Below are 24,565 nucleotides of genomic sequence, written 5' to 3'. Positions count from 1 at the left end.
AGGAGAGAGAGAGAGAGAGAGAGAGAAAGAGAGAGAGAGAGAGAGGAGCTGCTTTTCTCCTGCAGGCGGACTTGAGGCTCCTGGAGTGAATTAGAACTCTCCTAGATCTATTACAGGTTGACTGTCTCCCGGGGAGGCTTGTGTAGGCTACCATCACATAGGCTACACACTCCCGGTCTCGGAAGTTTAATTATTTAATGACATCTGGACTAAAAAGCCATCAGCTGCCTCTGTGAGACGGGAAGAACAACAGAGTTAGAAATAGCATACTGCTGTCTGACGTCCTTCTCTCCTTCCGTCCACTCCCCCCCACCCTCTCTCTCATTCTCTTTCTCTTTCGCTCACTCAAGCGCACGTACCATCCTCCATCACACACTCACAGAGGAAAGTTTGACTGCGTGTGGCTTCTGGTCAAGGATAGAGCGTTTTTAACGGAATCCTCTAATCGAAGTCAGAGAGGAACGCGCACACTCAAACCTTTTAGCGGACACCGGACATTCAGTCAGTCAAGCAGTTTGTTGGCCTCTGTCTCGCATGGACGAACGTTATTACCTGGGAAACTTTGGATGATTTTCAACAATTGCTCCTTCCAGAGAGGATGTTAACATTAACGGTCCGTTTCACATGAAAACACTCTGTCAGAGTATGTGTGTCTGTGTAGCCTGTGTGTGTGGTTTCAAATGAGGACCTGCGTGTGTTTGTTTTTGGTTTCGTCCGGCACGGCTGTGGTTTTTGGATTATTAACCGGTGAGGAGCAGTGTTAGAGATGTTTCTCTGTTTTAACGATTTACCAATTTATTTAGCCGTTAACGGCTGACCCGGAAAGTCCGCATTCCGCCTCGTGACTTTGGGATTACTGCTCTGGAACCTGCAATGATTCTGTTGAACGTTTTCAGCGTGCTGTTTCTGCTGGGTGAGTACACACACACACACACACACACACAGGTAAGAGGGCACACACACGCATGCACGCACGCAGACGCACACACACGCACGCAGAAACGCAGACACACACACACACACACACACACACACACACACACACACACACACACACACACACACACACACACACACACACACACACACACACACACACACAGGTAAGAGGGCACCCACTCAACGACCACACATTAAGTTAAGGACATACCAAGAACTCATGCCTCCACCCACTAAACAATTAGGGTTCTTTGGGAAGCGTGGTGGTTTTATGTGTAACCATAAATACTCAATGATCTTCAACAGTTTTTTATTGTTCAGGAAAGGTGCTTTGCTCTTTCAGTGATAATTAAAATAGGGGAGGTGGCTAATTAGCATATTTTGGGGCGTGGTTTTGTCACTGCTCTTTTTGTGCAACCGTGAGTGATGGTGTCATTCCAATGTATCTTTAGAGTTGTGTTATGCCAGTCTATATTGTAAGATGGTGTACGGTGAGATGACATAAGGCAGAAAGAAGAGCACGATGTTCAGACCGAAATACAAGCAGAGAACTTTCTCCTTTGAGTCAAACAGGAGACGTAATTACATGTTACTCTCCTGAAAACCCTGAGCAGACGACGGATAGTGAACTCTCTGAAATTTTACCTGACAGACGTGAGGTGAAGGCTTCCGAGCCTCAACGCAATGATGAGGTAAATGCCCAGTATGACTCTGGCCCAGTGGGAGTACGTCTTGTGAAGATAGTGGATCCATTCCTTTTGGCCGATCTGTTTGTGGTATCAGGCTGGGTGAAGAAGGATTTGGGTTTTTGTCAAGAAGTTAACTTTTTGTGCGTCTGCTGGTCAGGGTGATGTGTTTCAGGATGAGGGTTGTGTCCTTTGCTCTTCGGAGTAGAGCGCCGCTGAAAGGAGTGATAACTGGGGTCCCCGGTGTCTGTAGTAAAGGGCCAATGCACTACCTTCGTGAATTTTTGAAATCTTTTTTTCGTATCTTTATTTTTATTCTGATTTATTAGCAGGAGCTGCAGCACCCTCAGCTATAATGGCCATTAATTGTACCGCACAGATGGAATGTAAACCCCAGAAGATTTAATTGGTGGAAGCAGCAGAGGTGTTTTGGGGTGTCAGAGATTTTAGTGCAGAAAAACTGCAGGGGGTTTTGAGAGAAGGGGTTCCAGCTTCCCAGGCCAATGGCCTGGTGTAGGATCTGTTAGGGCCAAAGTAGTGGAAGGGGGTGGTGGGGTGTGTTGCTGATAGTGGTAATTATATATGACATTAGATGGTGGTGAAATGTTGTTTATTTTCCATTTTCCATTTTTTTTGAGACCATATGTGCAATGCACTTTCCGAACTGTGAAAGGCAGCAATGCGCAACAAAGTGTCTAGTCTGACGGAAAACCACACATGAATAAGAGTATTATTAACTTTTATATATGACTATGACCAGTGACAGTATCTTGTGAAAGACTCACGTATTGCCTTGTGTCAATTGAAAACGATTGACTAAATCATTTAGAACGTATGACCATGGTTCTTTATAGAACCTTCAAAAAAGGGTTCCACCATGGTTACAAGACAAAGAACCCCTATCTGGTACTATTTAGAACCATACTTTTTTGTGTGCACCTGGTGCCTTGCTGCTGCAAGGGAAGGTTTGTGATCTAAAGGGATGTTGATAAAAGTAGAATGTATAGCCTATTATTTGATAATTATGTGACCTGATGTAGTAAGCATCTAAAGGTGATTCAGGGTAATATATATCAAACATAGTTCTTTAGATGGTAAAATATGGAGAGACGTTCAAGATCTCCTGTCTGGTAGGAGCTGACGGTCAAAGGGACAGCGCATGGGGCACGTTCCCTCCGTCTCAGCTGCTTGCTGAAGTGTGTGCATGTGAATCTGGTTGCCTCTGTGTCTGACGACTGCATGGGCTCGCGCGGCAGAACTGTCCTTGGTGCTGAAATCTGTTCACGGTAGTGGCACTAGCCTGTGGTGTGTCACATTTTTGCCTTTCACGTGCAACCTGCATGTTTTTCCAGTCAGGCACACTGTGTAATCGCAATTCGTTTTTTTATAGATTCATCTAGAACCCATTACTCACAAATCCAGAAGTTTACGCAGTTTTCCTATATTTACATTATTTACATTTTTGTCATGTTTTGAGGTGATCTAAAACAGGAAAGAAGAGAGAAAGGGGGAGGGGTGAGAGAGATGAGAGAGAGGGATATGAGAGAGAGAGAGATTGGGATATAGAGGACAGGAGGGAATGGATAGGAGAAGAGAAAGGAGAGGAGACAAGAGGATGAGAGGCGAGAAGGATGGAAGAGGTGGAGGATAGAGGAGAGGTTATTTCCTCAGACAGTATTTGACACGTTCAGAGAACTCACTTGTAAACAGCATGTAGCCAGCTCTACACTGCTACCACATATACACACACACCAGTAGCATAGCCAGAAATTCGTTGGTGGGTGGGCCTGCAGAAATGTTGTTTGCACAGTTCATAATTGGCTCGGCAGGCCTCTCAGTTTAACTGGGTCCCATCCAGGATATCGGCTGAACTAATTGGGGTGGTGGGGGAACTAATAGTCTGATTCGTGACAATATTATTAATAGCCTATATTCATTGTCAAATTATGAGTGAAGATACTGATGTCCAGCATGTGTATTTGAGGCAGCGAACAGAGCCATGCTTTTTTTTTTATATACCAAAATGCGAATTCTTCGCATAAAGTTCCATGCAGTCCAGACCTCTTGAATTAGACAGACCATCTAACAGAAGAGAGTCTCAGGTTCATAATGCACATACACGTTGATTTTAGAATCAGTGTTCCACAGGTATAAAATAAAGGAGTGTTGACTGTGATTAAGGCAATGGACTATGAGCTGTCTTGTTTGCTAACTGAACAAATTAAATTGGCAGTGTCATGGTGCATGTAGCCACAGAAGCACAGTGACATCATTTCCTCAATGCGCAATAAATCCGTAATAAATCCATTTAATACACCATCACAAAGAAATGTATGATTTCGTTTAGGCAGGTCTTAAGAAACCTTATGGTGCAAAAAAAAGATGTATTTCAAATGACCAGAATAGAAGAATAAAGGCCAATCAGATCAGATAAACCAGTGCAACATACTGAAGGTCACTGAAAGAACCAGGAAAAAAACAAAACATAGAACTGCCATCATTGTCAGACACAGCAGAAGATGACAGGGCTTGGTGTTGAACTTTGAAATGATATCATCATAAGCCAAAGACTCAGTCAGTTCTCCTTCAAAAGAGAGCAGTGACAAATTGTTCAAGCGCCCTGTGAGCATGGATGGATGGATGCCCTGTTGCACGTTATGATCCAATTGGCAGTGGAGAATAGACATTCTACAGTGCAGCTGGTGATAGGCAGAGTGATTATGTCTCGAAGAAGACTGTTCATGTTGGGGAAAATGTATTTGGGACAGGTATCAAGCACCACGATGAGTGTCTTGCAATGTAGAAGTGATGCTGCCCTATCAGGGCTCATCAGAGTTCCATTCTTGGGTTGTTGCTCCAGTCGTTTTTTTAATCTCGGGATCATAGCTGCAAGTTAATTAAGAGCCTCCTGGTTTCCGTGGTGCCCACGCAATAGCATGTACTGCTTGGCACATAAAAGCACAATATCTATTACAACTTTGATGTGTGCTCGACTCCTTTCAATGAAGGATGCTGCACATGCCTCTGTTGACCTGCTTAAGAATATTTTCACATCTTGACCGGTGCCATTATTTGAAGGCTGTGGCTCTGGGCACTGCAGCAATGTATGCTTTGCTGGCTTCACCTCTTAAGGATCCGTCCCTTTTTTTCAATTTTTGCCTAAAATGACATACCCAAATCTAACTGCCTGTAGCTCAGGTCCTAATGCAAGGATATGCATATTCTTGAAACCATTTGAAAATAACCACTTTGAAGTTAATGTAGGAGAATATAACACATTAAATCTGGTAAAAGATAATACAAAGAAAAAAACATGCATTTTTTTTGTATTTTTATTGTACCATCATCTTCAAAATGCAAGAGAAAGGCCATAATGTATTATTCCAGCCCAGGTGCAGTTTAGATTTTGGCCACTAGGTGGCAGCAGTGTATGTGCAAAGTTTTGGACTGATCCAATGAACCATTGCGTTTCTTTTCAACATGTTGTGCCAAGACTGCCCAAATGTGCCTAATTGGTTTATTACTACATTTTCAAGTTCATAACTGTGCACTCTCCTCAAACAATATCATGGTATTCTTTCACTGTAATAGCTACTGTAAATTGCAGTTAGATTAACAAGAATTTAAGCTTTCTGCCAATATCAGATATTTCTATGTCCTGGGAAATGTTCTTGTTACTTACAACCTCATGCTAATCACATTAGCCTACGTTAGCTCAACCGTATCGCGGGGGACCCACCGATCCTATAGAGGTTAACACAAAACTGTCTGATATGCTTCAAATCTTTAAAACCAATCTTAATGAACCAATCCTCCATATCCACATCAGGAAAAAGGCTGCATTTCTGGCTATACAAATCATCTCTTGATATATTATATATTTCATCCATTGAAATGTTTCTATCCTTGCCCATAATCGTCAGTGTTGCAGGGAAAGCTCACAGTTTGTGCTGAGAAGCAGGCTCGTGTATTGCCGACAAGTCTGCAGGTTCTGATGAAGCCGGGGCAAGGGCTGTGGCCGAAGGAACTGAAACCACAAGGTGAAGTGGTTTCTGTTCCTTCGTTTTCGGGGTCAGTCGTTGGTGGCTTCGGGGTCAGTCGTTGGTGGCTTCGGGGTCAGTCTTTGGTGGCTTCGGGGTCAGTCGTTGATGGGTTCGGCTTCGCAGTCAGTTGTTGGTGGCTTCAGCTTCGGGGTCAGTCGTTGGTGGCTTCGGGGGTTAGTCGTTGGTGGCTTTGGGGGTTAGTCGTTGGTGGCTTCGGGGGTTAGTCGTTGGTGGCTTCGGGGGTTAGTCGTTGGTGGCTTCGGCTTCGGGGTCAGTCATTGGTGGCTTCGGGGGCAGTCTTAGTGGCTTCGACTTCGGGGTCAGCCATTGGTGGCTTCGGCTTCTAGGTCAGTCATTGGTCGCTTCGGGTTCGGGGTCAGTCGTTGGTGGCTTCAGGGTCAATCGTTGGTGGTGCAATAAGATGCTCGGGAGGAGACCACCTATCCTGCTCTTCTATATGCGGTCGCTTCAAAGATTTGAACAGCGAGGTTTGTTTGTCAATTTTACTTGTTTTTGTTAGCCAAGTTGGCTAGTGAGTCTTGACTATAATTATGATCTTTCCCCCCAGATGCTGTGTGGGTAGGGGGTGTTAGTGTCAGGGTTAACTATTATTAACATTATGACTAATCATTATTCCTCCTTTCTCTCTGCTGCAGGGTGTGTGTGTGTGGTGTGTGTGTGTGGACATGGATGGAGGGAGTCCCTGGAGTGCGTGCGGGCGTTAGAGCTGTGTAACGGGGACAGCCAGTGCAGCTCCAGCTACAGGATTATGCGTCAGTGCCTGTCAGGCGGGGCGCAAGATCGCCAGACCATGCTGGCTAGCAGGGAGTGCCAGGGTGCCATAGAGGTCCTACAGGACTCGTCACTCTACAACTGTCGCTGTAAGAGAGGCATGAAGAAAGAACTTCAGTGTCTGCAGAACTACTGGAGTATACACCAGGGCCTGACAGAAACCGGTGAGTTACCTGGACTACGCAGGAGGAGGGAGGGGGTTGCCTGGAGTGCATCTGCTGGCTCCGAACTCAATGCTCCCTTTGTGTTGGTGTGTATTGTGTGTGTGTTCACGGTGGCTCCTCACACACACACACACACACACACACACACACACACACACACACACACACACACACACACACACACACACACACACACACACACACACACACACACACACACACACACACAAACTCTCTCTCTTTCTGGGCACGGGTAGCTGGCCTAGTTTAGTGGTTGCGGTAGTAGGCCTCATTAAGGAGTTTCTCTCTTTGTTCTCCCTTCCTCTCTGGACGTTTGCTGCCAACACAAACCCACAAACACATGAACACACATATGACAATGCACAAACGCACACACACACACACACACACACACACACACACACACACACACACACACACACACACACACACACACACACACACACACACACACACACACACACACACACACACACACACACACACACACACACACACACACACAATGGCATACACACTCTACCCCTCAGCATGACTGGTGGCACACAGAGCTCAAGGGCACAGACAGAGAGAGAGCAAGCTAGAGAGGGAGCTTCTAGGTGACTGTTATCAGATATAATACATCTGTCACTGTGGCTTCCTGTTTTGCCCATAAAGAAAAATTAAAATGTTGTGTTTATATAAGCATCCCAGCTTTGTGTGTGTGTGTGTGGGGAGGGGGGGGTGTCTGTATTATACTCTAGTATTTTCAGAAATATACTGGCTCACTAAACACATGGAGGGAGGAGAGGAGAGGAATGGAGAAGACAAGGAGGTGAAGAGGAGAGGAATGGAGAAGACAAGGAGGTGACGAGGAGAGGAATGGAGAAGACAAGGAGGTGAAGAGGAGAGGAATGGAGAAGACAAGGAGGTGAAGAGGAGAGGAATGGAGAAGACAAGGAGGTGAAAAGGAGAGGAATGGAGAAGACAAGGAGGTGAAGAGGAGAGGAATGGAGAAGACAAGGAGGTGGAGAGGAGAGGAATGGAGAAGACAAGGAGGTGGAGAGGAGAGGAATGGAGAAGACAAGGAGGTGGAGAGGAGAGGAATGGAGAAGACAAGGAGGTGGAGAGGAGAGGAATGGAGAAGACAAGGAGGTGAAGAGGAGAGGAATGGAGAAGACAAGGAGGTGAAGAGGAGAGGAATGGAGAAGACAAGGAGGCGAAGAGGAGAGGAATGGCGAAGACAAGGAGGTAAAGAGGAGAGGAATGGAAAGGAATGTGTGACAACAAACATCAAATATATAAAGATAACTCTATTCCATTACTCAACAATATGAAAACAAATCTAATTAAATGGAATAATCTTCCCATAAATCGTACAGGTAGAATTAACCTCTTTACATGGCTGATAAAGTTTTTCTGTTTATTTTTGGGTAATACCAATTACCCCACCGAAGTCATTCTTTTAAAAAAGTATACTCAGTTATAACAGACTTTATATGGGCAAATAAAATTCATAGATTTAAAAGGAAAGTTTTACATCTTCCTAAGTCTGAGGTGGTTTAAACCTTCCAGACTTGGAATTGTATCAACTCGCCACCCAGGGCTTTTACTTGTGACATATAGTTAAATACACTAATGAGGAACAATGGGTACATGTTGAAAATCTGCAGAATCTTTTCACGTGTCTATTTTCAAAAGATAACGCTAAGAACATGAACAACTTCATAGTATAACAATATGGAAGAAAATGAAACGTATTCTACAAGAACCAATATCATTCCCTAAAAACACAACCTTATGGATCAATCCTTGGATAACTTTTCAGAATTCACCGATACGTTGGCCCACATGGAAAACTAAAGGCATAGAAACCATAACTGACTTGGTAACAGGAAATTCATTTATTTCCATCATAGATTTAAAAAGTAATTTTGGACTGAACAATGTACATCGGTTCAAATACAGTGCATTCAGAAAATGTTCAGACCCCTTGACTTTTTCCACATTTTGTTACAGCCTTATTCTAAAATTGATTGAATAAAATGTGTTCCTCATCAATCTACACACAATACCCCATAATGACAAAGCAAAAACATATATTTTTTTAAATTGTTGCAAATTTATTAAAAATAAAAAACAAAAATACCTTGAGCTCAGGTGCATCCTGTTCCCATTGATCATCCTTGAGATGTTTCTACAACTTCATTGGAGTCCACCTGTGGTAAATTCAATTGATTGGACATGATTTGGAAAGGCATACACCTGTCTACATAAGGTCCCACGGTTGACAGTGCACGTCAGAGCAAAAAGTATTCATCTGTGGAAGGGTACCAAAACATTTCTGCAGCATTGAAGGTCCCCAAGAACACAGTGGCCTCCATCATAAATGGAAGAAGTTTGGAACCACCAAGACTCTTCCTAGAGTCTGACCAATCGGGGGAGATGGTCCTTGGTCAGGGAGGTGACCAATAATCCGATGGTCACTCTGACAGAGCTCCAGAGTTCTTCTGTGGAGATGGGAGAACCTTCCAGAAGGACAACCATCTTTCGCAGCACTCCACCAATCAGGCCTTTATGGTAGAGTGACCAGACGGAAGCCACTCCTCAGTAAAAGGCACATGACAGCCAGCTTGGAGTTTGCCAAAAAGGCACCTAAAGGACTTTCAGACAATGAGAAACAAGATTCTCTGGTCTGATGAAACCAAGATTGAACTCTTTGGCCTGAATGCCAAGCATCACGTCTGGAGGAAACCTGGCACCATCCCTACAGTGAATCATGGTGGTGGCAGCATCCTGCTGTGGGGATGGTTTTCAGAGGCAGTGACTGAGAGACTAGTCAAGATCGAGGGAAAGGTGAATGGAGCAAAGTACAGAGAGGTCCTTGATAAACCTGCTCCAGAGCTTTCAGACTGGCGTGATGGTTCACCTTCCAACTGGACAACGACCCTAAGCACACCGCCAAATACCTATGCAGTGACACTCCCCATCCAACCTGACAGAGAACAATGGGAGAAACTCCCCAAATACAGGTGTGCCAAGCTTGTAGCGTCATTCCCAAGGAGACTCGAGGCTGTAAATGCTGGCAAAGGTGTTTCAACAAAGTAGGGTCTGAATAGTTAGGTAAATGTGATATTTCAGTTTTTTGTTTTTTTATACGTTTGCAAACATTTCTTAAAAGCAGTTTTTGCTTTGTCATTATAGGGTATTGTTTGTAGATTGATGAGAGAAAAAAACAATTTAATCAATTTTAGAGTAAGGCTGTAATGTAGAGAAAGTGGAGAAAGTCAAGGGGTCTGAATACTTTCCGAATTACATATCACAACATTTCGATTGAAAATATTTTGGACATCAGAGCAACCTTGAAGGAATCTTATTTTAGTCAGAAAAGAATGTCCATATGATACCTTGCAGAGAGCCTATCCAATTGAAAATCTCTTAGAAAAAAATATAAACTATTGGAACCAAGACTTAAAAAGATGTTGGCACAAGATGGAGGGAAAGTTGCAGCATAACTAACAAAATTAGAGTAAAACATTTTTTTATGTTTAATCAACTATAAAATAATGTAGAGAATTCATAAAATGAGACAAAATTTACACATTTTACAGCACAACGGCAGAGTCATGTCTTAAGTGTAAAACTAATAATGACTCAATAATCCATGCTTTCTGGGAACGCTATAAAGACCAGAAGTTGTGGGCGGAGCTATCCATTTTTATGTAAACTTACTTTTAATCCATCTGTCTGCATATTTCGAGACATGGGTGTGTAGTGAAAAAACATATACTATCAATCAATCCGCCATGTATGCCCAATGGAAAAATCGAATTATGTATTATTGAAATTTTGAAAAGCATGGGCGACCGAGAAAAACAAATTGGTACAATTTAAGGCCAACTGGCAAACAATAATGCAGGCACTAAGGATGGGGAAGTTAGCATGCGGGCGTGGGCAGATTAGCTGTAGTCATTTTTTTTGTATGTCTGTAAGTTGTTATTCGTTTGTAAAATGTTGTATATGGAGTGAAAAAAAAGGGAAAAAAAGGGAAGAAAAAATAAAAATTTGGGAAAGGAATACACAAAGCCACATACAAACATATTTTTTGGCCTTCTTGAGTAAGGCAGCTTCAAAATGCAGGTGTTTCAGCCTAGCTCAGTGCTTTCCGTGGTGTTGGGCTGCCAATGGAAAATACAGAGCATGGGGTTGGTAATGTTCTAAGTTAAGGTTGTGTAGTAAGCTGTTAATAGCCCATGTGCCTCACCCTAATAATTAGGTATTATTTCCCCTCATAACTTGGCCTACTGTTCTGTTCTGACTTGGTGGTGCACATGTAGCCTATAACCTGTTTTAGAGAAATGTCATAATTTAATATTCTAAGAGCTTTCATTGTCTGCTTATATGCCCCCTTTATTTATCCCACAGTTCTGACTTGGTGTACAGGGAGAATACTGTAAGAACGGCCCATGTTCTGAATTCTGTCACTGTACATTTTAAAAGTGCTGAACAAATAGTTATATTGACTACGTCCCTCTTAGCTCGTTCATTAATGTCTTAATCGAAATTACGGATTGCCTCTTATCCTCTCACTGTTTCCTTATGCCATAGTTTGTATATCTCAATTGTCAGTAGAAACCACATTCGTTTAAGCAAGCCAACCATACCTGCTATATATTTTTTTTAAAGGCAGTAAATGAGGCTGAATGAATTGTTTCGCAGCCAGACAAGGCTCCGCTGATAGCCAGGTGTACATGTGGTAAGGATTCACTCCATGGTTCTGAAAAGAAAGCTCTGGCAGTTTTTGGGCACCGTTTGTCATCGTTATAGTGCAATTAATGTATTGTTTAGTGTTGTGTAGTGGCTTTGCTGGAATGAATTAAACTTTTTTTTTTTTTTGGCCCACCAAGATGTACATGCCAACATCACCACTGGGAACCATAATGACTCTAAGAACCCTTTCAGCTCATCCATGCTTCTTTACAGTTCACAAAACGGTTCTTTGCTCTTTTAGTGATAATTAAAATGTAGGGGAGGCGGCTCATTTGAATATTTTGGGGCATGGTTTGCTCAGGCAGGTAACCCGTGATACAAGTCAGTATTCAATGTCCATCCATGTCTGAGGACGTTGGGAGATGACGTGGTAGCTAGCCACTAGCGGCAACAGTGAGTGCTGTTACCTTCAAGTAGACGTCGTGGACGGGAACGGTGGACGTGGACGGTAACGGTGGACGGGCATAAGAATCTGCCTCTGGTTGCATGTTTAAATCCAGCGATATAATATATTTTTTTTTATATATATATTTGTTTTAAGCCTAATGCAAACCTTAACCATTCGGAGTTAATGTCCAACCTTCACATTTGAACGATACAGAGAAGTAATTAAGCACTTCTAAATTTGAAGTTTGAGAGACATGGATGAATGTCTAATTCTGACCTGAGACTGTGAGAGCTAGTTGGGTTTGCTCACAGAAAACCGTAAGTGATAGTGTCATACCAGTTTATCTAATTTCGTGTTATGCCATTACATATTATGTATGACCATGGCCAGTGACGGCTTCTTGTGAGTGACTCACGCATGGCCTTGTGTCAATTGAGAACGTTTGACGAAATCAATCAGTGGTTCTCAAATTTCTCCTCAGGGACCCCAGCTGGGAAGATAAACCTGTCTGTCTCTCCGACGTTTGCAACATTGTTTCAATATTCAAATCTCCAGCTGTCCCATAGTAATGAACGTGTTCGGAGTCGGGATGAGACAGACAGGCAGGCAGTGTTTCTCAGCCAGTCTAAATCATGAATCAGCTGGCATCATTTTCTTGGATATACAATATACAAAGAATTGTCAATTGAAAAAAGGTCAAATGAAACCAAGTGCAGCTAGTTTGTAGTCTTTCCAGCTTTTAGTTTGATGTGATTGTATTAGCTGTGTTGTTGACTAACAATTGTGAACTGATGAGTGAGCACATTTTCTATGTCAGGCAAAATTGCGGCACATCAGCTCATCGTTATGGATGTATCCAAATAAATACGAACGACCGACCAGTCGGCTTGGGTAGCAACCTTACATTTGTGACTATATCTCGTGGAAGGATTAGATAGTATGAATAAATTAATCAAAATAATGTTTTTAATGAAAATATGTCAATCATTATTTAAATATGTTGGTAACCCCTTCTATAAAAGTTATAATTCCCTCGAAACCGGTGTTTGCTCGACTTCGTCTTGGGCCTAACAATACCCGTGCCAATATATCTTCCAAACATCGGCTTCTCTGGCATTATCACTTACAGTAAGTAGCCCACATCGGAATGGCCATCTCTCGGCACTAGTAGTAAAAAATAAATACAAAATTAAACCAAAAATTGTCGGGGATAGCTATCGACTTATTGTCATATTTAGCCCAAATGGATTCAATGTGCTGTAGCCACACAAGAAAGCAGTCCCAGTACCTATGACACCCCCAGATATTGTCAATTGTTCAGTAATTGACATGGTGTCATCACTATGTAAATGTCCTGGACCATAGGCTAATATAATTATAACAAGTCCAATACTCAGCAATAATAGTAATATTGCTCCTTGTACCCAAACATTAGGGGGTGTCCTCATCATTGTCTTATGCTGAGGGCAACATCATAGCCATAGGCTACGCTGCGTGATTGTGCATGGATTGCATAGCTGAATAATGAGCTAGTTATGTGGTTCCATCTGTCAGCTTGTCCCCTTGTGTGTTGGGTTTCATGTGCTTCCTTGGCATTGGAAAATGTGTGTGTGTTGTGTTCTGGAGTGTCAAGATTCGTTTTACCGGTGGATGAAGCAGCATCTCAGGTTTATCTTGTGTAGCTGGGATCTCACCTCATTGTAGGTCTCTCTGTTTTATCAGTTCGGCACTGAGATCTGGGTAGATGCTGATCCCCTTCCCTGCATCAGCGGCATTGGACCCAGCTTCTCCTGCCCGAACTGTCCATAGAAAAGATTGCTCCTGAAGGAAGTTGGTTTGCGCGCTTCCTCACCAGTTTCAAATCCTGTGATTCGCACATTGAAATGATGTTTGAGTGATTCCGTTTCCGTTTGATCATCCCTTCCTACTTAGCTCGCGCTGTTTCCAGGTCATGGAGTCGCACCTCTGTCACATTGGCTGTCATCTCTAGTCTTTACACTTTAGTTGAATAGGTATCCACTTTAGCAGTGAGCACCGCCAATGATTCATTTACTGGTTTTAATTGTAAGTCATAGGCAGAGGTAATCGCCTCACAAACAATCTATTGTACAATCTCTTACATATTAGCAGCCAGCTCTTTCTGTTGTCTGGTGTTGAATGACGCCATGTTCCCACAGTTGATTTGTGGACATACACATTCTAGCTGCTGGAGCCTAATAGACCTGCTAGTTATTTCTTGTCACACAATGAATTTCCCACACCTTAATATGAGGTATGGTGTTAACAAGTTTTAGGAAATAAGCCTGTTAATTTATAGTCATTTGCAAAAGAACGACACAAAAAAGGCCATGCATTTCAATGCATGCCAGTAGAACCAGAGCCTATCATCTTCTAAGACAAGTTTTGGCTGCTGATCATTTTAGAAAAACGTTGTGTGCTTGCATTATGTCAAACACTACCCGTAAATGGGAAGCAACAAATAATGGGTGTGACACAATTGCAACCCAGGGAGTCCTAAACAACAACTTATTCATAACAAGCTAGGATGACTCACCTGATTAGCTACAGTTTACTCAGGCCATTAGAAACCGTAGTTAACATTTGTGTGAACATATGCCTGGTATGTAAACACCTCTGTTCTGTTGTTATTTGATGTACAGAATGCGGATTGTGTTTTCCTCCAGCTGTTGACAGGATTTAAAAGCACTAACAGATATATCAGAGCTTTATGAATCTTCTCCTCCACTCTCCTCTCTTCTGTCTTCCCTTCCTATCTCCTACACCAGGGTTTTCCAAACTCGGTCCTCGGGACCCCAAGGGGGGCACAGTTGGTTTTTTACCCTATCACTACACAGCTGATTTCAAATAATCAACTAATCATCAAGCTTTGATAATTTGAATCAGCTGTGTAGTGTTGGGGGAAAACGTGCCTCCCTTGGGGTCCCGAGGACCGAGTTTGGGAAACGCTGTCCTACACACAAAAAAATAATTCCACTATGGTTACAACCCAAAGAACCCCTATCTGGTACTATTTAGAACCATTATGTTTTTGTGTTTTAATTTACAAACTCAATCAAGCGAGCTACCTCTGGATTCCCAGAAGAGTGGAGGATGTTATAGCAGCAAAGGGGGGACCAACTCCATATTTATGCCCGTGATTTTGGAATGTTCCACGAACTGGTGTCCAGATACTTTTGGTCATGTAGTCAGTGTTGCCAACTAATTTTCAGGGGAAGTTTCTAGAGGCAAGTCGATTTGTTGCTAAAAGTTGCTAAATGACGTTGTGATGTCATTGCATGATGACATCATTACGTAATAACCTAAAACTGCGTCATTACGTAGAATACACAATAATGTTACTCAAATTGACTGGCCATCTCGGCAAAAATCTGATTTGACATTTGTTCGTTTAGATTTGTTTGTTTAGTATCACATATTTTTATTTGTAAAAGTAATATAAACACAATACATTTCATATGATCAGATATTTATATTTTTAAACACAACACATTGAATTTTTGAACAATTACACATTATTGAACAATTACATTTTATTTATTTTGTTTTTAACTAGTAAACCTACACATTCTGAACAATTATAGTTTTAAGCAGTGTATTGGTAGTTAGTTGACCTTTATAGCGCAGGCATTCCGCTAGCAGGACCCCTCGACAACATTCCGCTGAAAAGGCAGCGCGGGAAATTCAAAAATATTTTTTAGAAATATGTAACTTTCACACATTAACAAGTCCAATACAGCAAATGAAAGATTAACATCTTCTGAATCTACCCACCGTGTCCAATTTCAAAAAGGGAGCGAAAGCACAACATATGATTATATTAGTTCAGAGCCAAGTCAAAAAAACACACAGCCATTTTTCCAGACAAAGATAGGAGTCACAAAAAGCAGAAATATAGATAAAATGAATCACTAACCTTTGATGATCTTCATCAGATGACACTCATAGGACATCATGTTACACAATACATGTATGCTTTGTTCGATAATGTGCATATTTATATAAAAAAATGTCAGTTTACATTGGCGCGTTACGTGCAGTAATGTTTTGATTCCAAAACATCCGGTGTTTTTGTAGATAGCCACAGAAATCCCAGAAATACTCATAATAAACATTGATAAAAGATACAAGTGTTATTCACAGAATTAAAGATAGACTTCTCCTTAATGCAACCGCTGTGTCAGATTTCAAAAAACTTTATGGAAAAAGCATAATCTGAGTACGGCGCTCAGAGCCCAATCCAGCCAAAGAAATATCCGCCATGTTGGAGTCAACAGAAGTTAGAAATAACATTATAAATATTCACTTACCTTTGATGATCTTCATCAGAATGCACTCCCAGGAATCCCAGTTAAACAATAAATGATTGGTTTGTTCCATAAAGTTCTATAAAGTCCATCATTTATGTCCAAATAGCCACTAGTTGTTAGCGTGTTCAGCCCAGTAATCCATCTTCATGACCACGACGTCCAGACAAAAACTCAAAGTTCCGTTACAGGTCGTAGAAACATATCAAACGATGTATGGAATCAATCTTAAGGATGTTTTTAACATAAATCATCAATAGTGTTCCAACCGGAGAATTCCATTGTCTGTAGCAAAGCACTGGAACGAGAGCTAACTCTGTCGGGAGTGCGCGTCACGAGCCTGAGACACTCTGCCAGACCCATGACTCATTCAGCTCCCATTCCCCCCTCCTTTATAGCAGAAGCCTGAAACAAGTTTCTAAAGACGGTTGACATCTAGTGGAAGTCTTAGGAAGTGCAACTTAACCTCATAGACACTGTGTATTCGGTAGGCCAAGCTTTGAAAAACTACAAACCTCAGATTTCCCACTTCCTGGTTGAATTTTTCTCAGGTTTTCGCCTGCCATATGAGTTCTGTTATACTCACAGACATCATTCAAACAGTTTTAGAAACTGCAGAGTGTTTTTCATCCAATACTACTAATAATATGCATATATTAGCATCTGGGACAGAGTAGCAGGCAGTTTAATCTGGGCACGCATTTCAATGAAAATGCTGCCCCCTATCCCAAACAGGTTTTAACATGCTACCTAACTGATCAACAATTATAGGTACAAGCTAATAACAAGGTATATATGCTATCTTATTGAACAAGCAACTTAACTCCAATAATGATGTGTGCACTTAGGCATCTCTCTCCAGCTCTCTCCAGCTTTCTCCAGGTTGTTGTGCTGCTTGGCTGGCTAGCTGCTCAATGGTTTACTCCAGATATTGCCACTGTTCTCGCTCACACTGCAGTGCACACTGCCACCATCAGCTGTGTGTCTCCGCCAGTTCCAGAAAGTCCACTCCTTGCATACGTACTGTAAATATGATAAATCATAGATTGGCAAGGAAATCCTCTTAATTTTCACTGTCCAACTGCATTGTCACGGAGCTGGAACCAGCAGACGAGGATGGAGTGGCCTTAAAGCTGTATGCTGCTGTGGTGCCAAACTGCTGCAGAACTTCACTTGGTAGTTTATGCTGGTAACAGGTATCACCAGCCAGCTTCAGTCCATACCGCAACAGGAATATGGAGTTGAGAGTGTGCAGTGACATTCTATTTCTTAACTTTGACTTGACCACACTCATTTGGCTGAACAGCCGTTCAAACTCCGCATTTGAGTGTGGCAAGGAGAGGGCAGCGATTGCAGCTTTGCACAGTTCTTCAAATGGATTTGACCCGGAGAAGTCAGTGTAGTTATTCACTTCACTCCAAAACTTGACTGTATTTTCAGTTGAGTCCCACCTAAACAAATGGATGTTTCTCCATTGGGAAACTATTTTATCAATTGTTTGGGGCTGGTACCCCAGTAGCTCAGCTACATTAATAATTTCAGTGATGCCTTTAATTGTGCTTTAGCGTTTCCTTAACACTGAACAAGGCCATGTTTCGCAAGGATTCTAGGGTGTATGGGAGCCTTGTTGCAGCTCCTTGCTTAAAGAAACAATGTAGTTGATGCACTGTCCCCGAATGACCTTTTCGTCCACTGGCGCAAGACTGAGTTGGTACACCGTGCTCTCGAAAAGGTACCCAAAGTATGGTGATGGACTGAGATGTCCATCAATGGCATATTTCAGGACATCAATGTTTGCCATATGGTTGACTACCCTGCTGCAAATTGATGTTAAGAGGTATACCAGCTTGTCCAAAAGCTTGACAGGATCTGTTTGCTCTCCCTCAAATGACTTCACTGCAACTTGTACGTCGGACAGGATTGATTTAAAGAATGTCAGGTAGACATAGTTGGTCTTGTCCATGTACATGGCATGGCGCACATCCACCATGTAGCAATGCTCACTGGCCTTGGTCAACTCAAAGTGGAGTTTCAGTTCTTCCCACTGGCTCAATATATGAGTTACCGCAGGCTCAATCGATAGCCAACATGTGGCACAAACTTTGGTGATCTGCAGTGGTTTTTGGCCACAATTAATGGTGGCATACACTGCTTTGTATCCCTCGCGCCGTTTTGTGGAAATCGAAAACCAGTTGTAGGTTTCCCTGATTACTCAACACTCCTAGGAATGGTTTCTTTGGATGCTGCACTGACAGACAATTGTAAAGAATGGCACACACAGTCGATGAGTACCAAATTGGTCAATGCACATTCTTCCTTTAAAATCCTGTGCACCCCGTTGTGCACCCCAGTCATCACGGACGCATTATCAGTGCCAATACCCTGAAGATTCTCTTTTTTAAGGTTACACTTCTCAAGAAACTCAACTACCTCCTTTGCTATTGATCTGGCATCGCCCCCTCCAATTCAACTTACCCGAGAAATGTGGACACAGCGGTTCTTCTTTTAGCACTGAAATACCGAATCACCACACCCAGGTATTTCGAGACACTGACATCTGTGGACTCATCCAAAAGGAGACTGAACTTCTCATCCCCCACATCTGATGTTACACTTTTGAGAAAATAAGGAGCCAGTACTCCCCTAACCATTTCTGTGCACTTGGTGCGGTACATTTGGAAGTTGTTGTTGCCACAGAATCTGAAAAGGCAGCTTTGCAAGACATACCTAAATGGTCACATGCTAGCAGCGAACAATGCTCCGCAAAAGCCATTGCCATAGTAGCTTCTGCGCTTTTGCAGTTATCCACTTTCTTAACCAACTGTGGCAACTGTGGCGCCTGCTGCTGATGTCACTCACAATGCACTTTTGCAGCTAGGCACGTGTGTTGTGACAGAGAAAATCATTTTTTGTGTCATTTAGAGGGAAAATGCGTGCATTTTAGCTCTTGAGTCACTTTTCAAAAGTTGCTAAAAGTTCAAAATACATTTTTAAAAGTAGCGAAATTTGTTGCTAGGTGCTATTTGAAAAAAGTTGCCAGGGTAGTCTGAAAAGTTGCTTAATCTAGCAACAACATTGCTAAATTGGCATCACTACATGTAGTGTAGTTAGCTAGCTCAAGTTGACACAAGCCATTTCCGTCTGTTCTAAATTGCTCATAAATATCTTGCTGTGCAACCGAGAAAAAAAATCACCCAGAAAATAATTGTTGTGATGATGGCTTTTATGTAGGCTACAATGCAGCCTCTGAGTGCCACAGAGAATAAACTGAGTGCAGATTCTTGACCGTTTTTACCATTACTACAGAGAAAATGTTTTATTTCTAGCATTTCAAAAGATATTGCCAATATTATTACTGGTGTAGAAATTATTAAATTAAATTAGAATGCCAAATGTGTGCAAAGCTGTCATCAAGGCAAAGGGTTTCTACATTGTAGAAAATAGTAAAAATAAAGAAAGACCCTTGAATGAGTAGGTGTGTCCAAACTTTTGACTGGTACTGTATGTCATAAGACCAAAAATATGCTGCTTCAGAGATTCCATATGTTATGCTACAACCCTGTAATTATAGTGCAAAGGGAGGGGAACCGAGGAGGGAGGGCTGAGGCCTAGGGAGGAGGGGGGCTGGGGAAGGGGGGACGGGGAAGGGGAGGTGGGGGAATGGTTTATAGACAGGGTCTTCTCGGTGGGAAGCAACCAATGGTTGTGTTTGCCTGTGGGCCCTGCTTATATTTTACACCCATGGGCTTATCAACACTAAAGATAACAATTACATTGTAGACAAACAATGGCAACACTAGCTATTCTCAAATGGAACTTGATATTCTATCAAGAAACCATATTGATATAGCAATGCTCCAAGAAACACTCCTGCTCCAAAAGGACACATAGAATAGAGAACCATTTGTACAAACTGGCTGCTTTTTTATTAGACCCAAACAAAACTAAGGGTGTAATCATAATGATACATAAGAAACTCAAAATCAACATCCTTGTTAAAGGCGTAGACCAAGAAGGCAGAATCACTTTCCTTAAATGTATACAAAAAGAAAAATATCTGACATTATATCAAAATATGTTTATGCTCCAAATTCATATGAGCTTACGTGTTTTTATTATCTGAACAGCATATTGTTAGAATTAACTGAATTCCATCTGGCTATTGGAACAGACATGAAGGCCATGCTGAACATGCAGGACAAATCCACTAAGACCAACTACAATCCACAGGCAACCAATGGTCTCCAACACATACTCTCTGATTACTTCTGAGTTCTTAACCCTTAAGCAAAAGAGTACTCTTTCTATTCAATCAGGTAAAAAACATTATCCCAAATCGTTTTCATACTATCCACTCCTCTATTTTCTTTAATCAAAAAATAGAAATTTGACATGAGCCTATCTGATCATCGTGCCTACTACTGCCACAAGATGGCACTTTAATGTATCCTTACTACAATATCCTACTTTCTGTGAACAATTCCAAAAACAGAATCGAATTAATTCAGTCGATGATCCTTGGATTTTGTGTGACGCTATTAAAGGTTTTATTAAAAACAATACAACTGCATGTGCATCTGGGCTGAATAAATCACAATTAAAGAAGATATCAGAATTGTAAAAGTTGGTAACGACATTAGAGCATTCTCAATAAACACTTTTTTCAGACCAGGTAACTACTCACTCAAGTCAAGACAGAAAATTATAATGTGCCGGAGGAGATGGCTGCCGTTTTACGATCTCCTAATCAGTTGTGCTATTGTGTGTTTTTTCGCATTATTCGTAACTTATTTTGTACATAATGTTTCTGCCACCATCTCTTATGACCGAAAAGGTATCAGGACAGCGATTACTCACCTCGTACTGGACAAAGATTCTTTCTTTAACAAGTCGGGCGCAAAGGATTTACTTCAGACACCCGACGAGGCCCAAATCCCTTCCTTTAAAAGTTTTGAGCTGATGCCACGATCGTTTGTGGTAGATGGTGGCAGATTATGGTAAATTGCAGCATTCAAGCAACAATGGCTGACACTTAAATAACGTGCCATAGAATTCTGCGGCCGCCAGCAAGCTGTGCTGCTGTACACCACAACTTTTAAAGGAAGAACCACAGTACCAACGGGACATTAAAAACTGTAATATCTTATGTTTCACCGAGTCATGGCTGAACGACGACATGAATAACATACAGCTGGCGGGGTTTACGCTGCATCGGCAAGATAGAACAGCCGCCTCGGTTAAGACAAGGGGTGGCGGTCTGTGTATATTTGTAAACAACAGCTGGTGCATGAAATCTAATAGTAAGGAAGTCTCAAGGTTGTGCTGGCCTGAGGAAGAGTATCTCAAGATAAGCTGTAGATATTTACCAAGAGAGTTTTCATCTATATGTTTCGTAGCTGTCTATTTACCACCACAAACTGATGCTGGCACTAAGACCGCACTCAATGAGTTGTATAAGGCCATAAGCAAACAGGAAAACGCTCATCGAGGCGGCGCTCCTAGTGGCTGGGGACTTTAATGCAGTGAAACGTATACCTAATTTCAACCAGCATGTTAAAATGTGCATCCAGAGGGGGAAAAAACTTTAGATCACCTTTACTCCAAACACAGAGACGCGTACAAAGCTCTCCCTCACCCTCCATTTGGCAAATTTGACCATAATTCGATCTTCCTGATTCCTGAATACAAGCAGAATTAAATGAAAGCAGGAAGCACCAGTGACTCAGTCAATAAAGAAGTGGACAGATGATGCTACAGGACTGTTTTGCTAGCACAGACTGGAATATGTTCCGGGATTCTTCCGATGGCATTGAGGAGTACACCACATCCGTCACTGGCTTCATAAATATGTGCATCAATGACGTTGTCCCCACAGTGACTGTACGAACATACCCAAACCAGAAGCCATGAATTACAGGCAACATCCGCACTGAGCAAAAGGGTAGAGCTGCCGTTTTCATGGAGCGGAACTAACCTGGACGCTTGTAAGAAATCCCGCTCTGCCCTCTGACGAACCATCAAACAGGCAAAGCGTCAATTCAGGACTTAGATTGAATCGTACTACACCAGTCCGACACTCGTCGGATGAGGCAGGGCTTGCAAACTATTACAGACTACAAAGGGAAGCACAGCCATGAGCTTCCCAGTGACACGCGCCTACCAGACGAGTTAAATTACTTCTATGCTCGCTTCGAGGCAAGCAACACTGAAGCATGCATGTGAGCATCAGCTGTTCCGGACGACTGTGTGATCAAGCTCTCCATAGCCGATGTGACAAGACCTTTAAACAGGTCAACATTCACAAGGCCGCAGGGCCAGACGGATTACCAGGATGTGTACTCCGAGCATGCACTGACCAACTGGCAAGTGTCTTCACTGACATTTTCAAACTGTTTCTAACTGAGTCTACAATACCAAAATGTTTCAAGCAGACCACCATAGTCCCTGTGCCCAAGAACACTAAGGTAACCTGCCTAAATAACTACTGACCCGTAGCACTAACATCTATAGCCATGAAGTGCTTTGAAAGGAGATTGAATCAACACCATTATCCCAGAAACCATAGATCCACTCCAATTTGCATACCGCCTCAACAGATCGACAGATGATTCAGTCTCTATTGCACTCCACACTGCCCTTCCCACCTGGACAAAAGTAACACCTACGTGAGAATGCTATTCATTCACTACAGCTCAGCATTCAACACCATAGTGCCCTCAAAGCTCATCACTAAGCCAAGGACCCTGGGACTAAACACCTCCCTATGCAACTGGATCCTGGACTGCCTGACGGACTGCCCCCTAGATGGTAAGGGTAGGTAATAACACACCTGCCACGCTGATCCTCCACACGGGGGACCCTCTGGGGTGCGTGCTGAGTCCCCTCCTGTACTCCCTGTTCATTGATGACTGCATGGCCATGTACGACTCCAACACCATCATTACGTTTTCCGACGACACAACAGCGGTAGGCCTGATCACCAACAATGATGAGACAGCCTATAGGGAGGAGGTCAGAGACCTGGCCATGTGGTGCAAGGATAACAACCTCTCCCTGAACATGATCAAGACAAAGGAGATGATTGTGGACTACAGGAAAAGGAGGACCAATCACGCCCCCATTCTCCTCGAAGGGGCTTTAGTGGAGCAGGTTGAGAGCTTCAAGTTCCATGGTGTCCATAATCACCAACAAACTAGCATGGTCCAAACACACCAAGACAGTCATGAAGAGAGCATGACATAGCCTTTTCCCTCTCAGGAGACTGAAAATATTTGGCATGGGTCCTCAGATCCTCTTAAAGTTCTACAGCTGCAACATCTAGAGCATCCTGACTGGTTGCATCACTGCCTGGAATGGCAACTGCTCGGCCTCTGACCATAAGGCACTACAGAGGGTAGTGCGTACAGCCCAGTACATCACTGGGGCCAAGTTTCCTGCCATCCAGGACCTCTATACCAGGTGGTGTCAGAGGAAGGCCCTAAAAATTGCCATCCTAGTCATAGACTGTTTTCTCTGCTACCACACGGCAAGCGATACCGGAGCACCAGGTCTAGGTGCAAAAGGTTTCTTAACAGCTTCTATCCTCAAGCCATAAGACTCCTGAACAGCTAATCAAATGGCTACCTAGACTATTTGCATTGTCCCCTCCCCTTGCCCCCTTTTACGCTGCTGCTACTCTCTGTTTATTATCTATGCACTTTAACTCTACCTACATGTACATATTAGCTCAATTACCTAGACTAACCTGCGCCCCCGCACATTGACTGTACCGGTATCCCCTGTATATAGTCTCGCTACTGTTATTTTACTGCTGCTCTTTAATTATTTGTTATTTAAATTTTTTACTTATCAATTTTTTTCTTAACACTTTGTTTTCTTAAAACTGCATTGTTGGTTAAGGGCTTGTAAGTAAGCATTTCACTGTAAGATCTACACCTGTTGTCTTCGGCGCATGTGACAAATACAATTTAATTTGGTTTGAGAACTAAATCTATTGGTAAGACAGATAGCAGATTTTGCAATCGATCGAGTTAATCTCAACCATTACTTCCATGTAATCAACTCTGTCGTCTACTGGCTAACAAGCTTTGCGGTAATGACAAATTAGTGGATATTGCAACTATTGAATCTGAATCAGGTGAATCGATACGTACTTACCCAAATTGGTACATCTGAACTAAAGCGGGTTTGCTAAACCTCTTAAATGTAATGTCAAACTGTAGATTTCCGCCTAAATAGACATACCCAAAAGTAACTGCTATTCATGTATAATTACATGACTGTGATATGCAAAAACTTGGTATATTTGGAATGAACACATTTGGTAGATTATGAGGAAATGATGAGAAGATAGATAGGAGTTACATAGTTCACAATACACAAGATAAAGCACACACAAAATAACATATATATATTTTTTTTCAAAGTCATCTTTCATTGACAACCTTTAAGTGAATTA

General features: G+C 42.3%; 1 protein-coding gene across 1 annotated transcript in view; it reads left to right on the top strand.

Annotated features, from left to right (window-relative positions):
- The window catches only part of LOC120021872 (GDNF family receptor alpha-2-like), a 94,705-nt gene that overhangs the window by 17,989 nt on the left and 52,151 nt on the right, over positions 1 to 24,565 (top strand). Inside the window, exon 2 of the mRNA XM_038965716.1 lies at positions 6,365 to 6,624. Within this exon, the coding sequence (XP_038821644.1) occupies positions 6,365 to 6,624 (260 nt within the window). The remainder of the gene's footprint in view (positions 1 to 6,364; positions 6,625 to 24,565) is intronic.

The sequence above is a fragment of the Salvelinus namaycush genome, chromosome 26, assembly GCF_016432855.1.
Source record: "Salvelinus namaycush isolate Seneca chromosome 26, SaNama_1.0, whole genome shotgun sequence".
Lineage (NCBI taxonomy): Eukaryota > Metazoa > Chordata > Actinopteri > Salmoniformes > Salmonidae > Salvelinus > Salvelinus namaycush.
The sequence above is the reverse complement of the archived record's forward strand: the minus strand, read 5'-3'. Positions and strand labels throughout refer to the sequence as shown.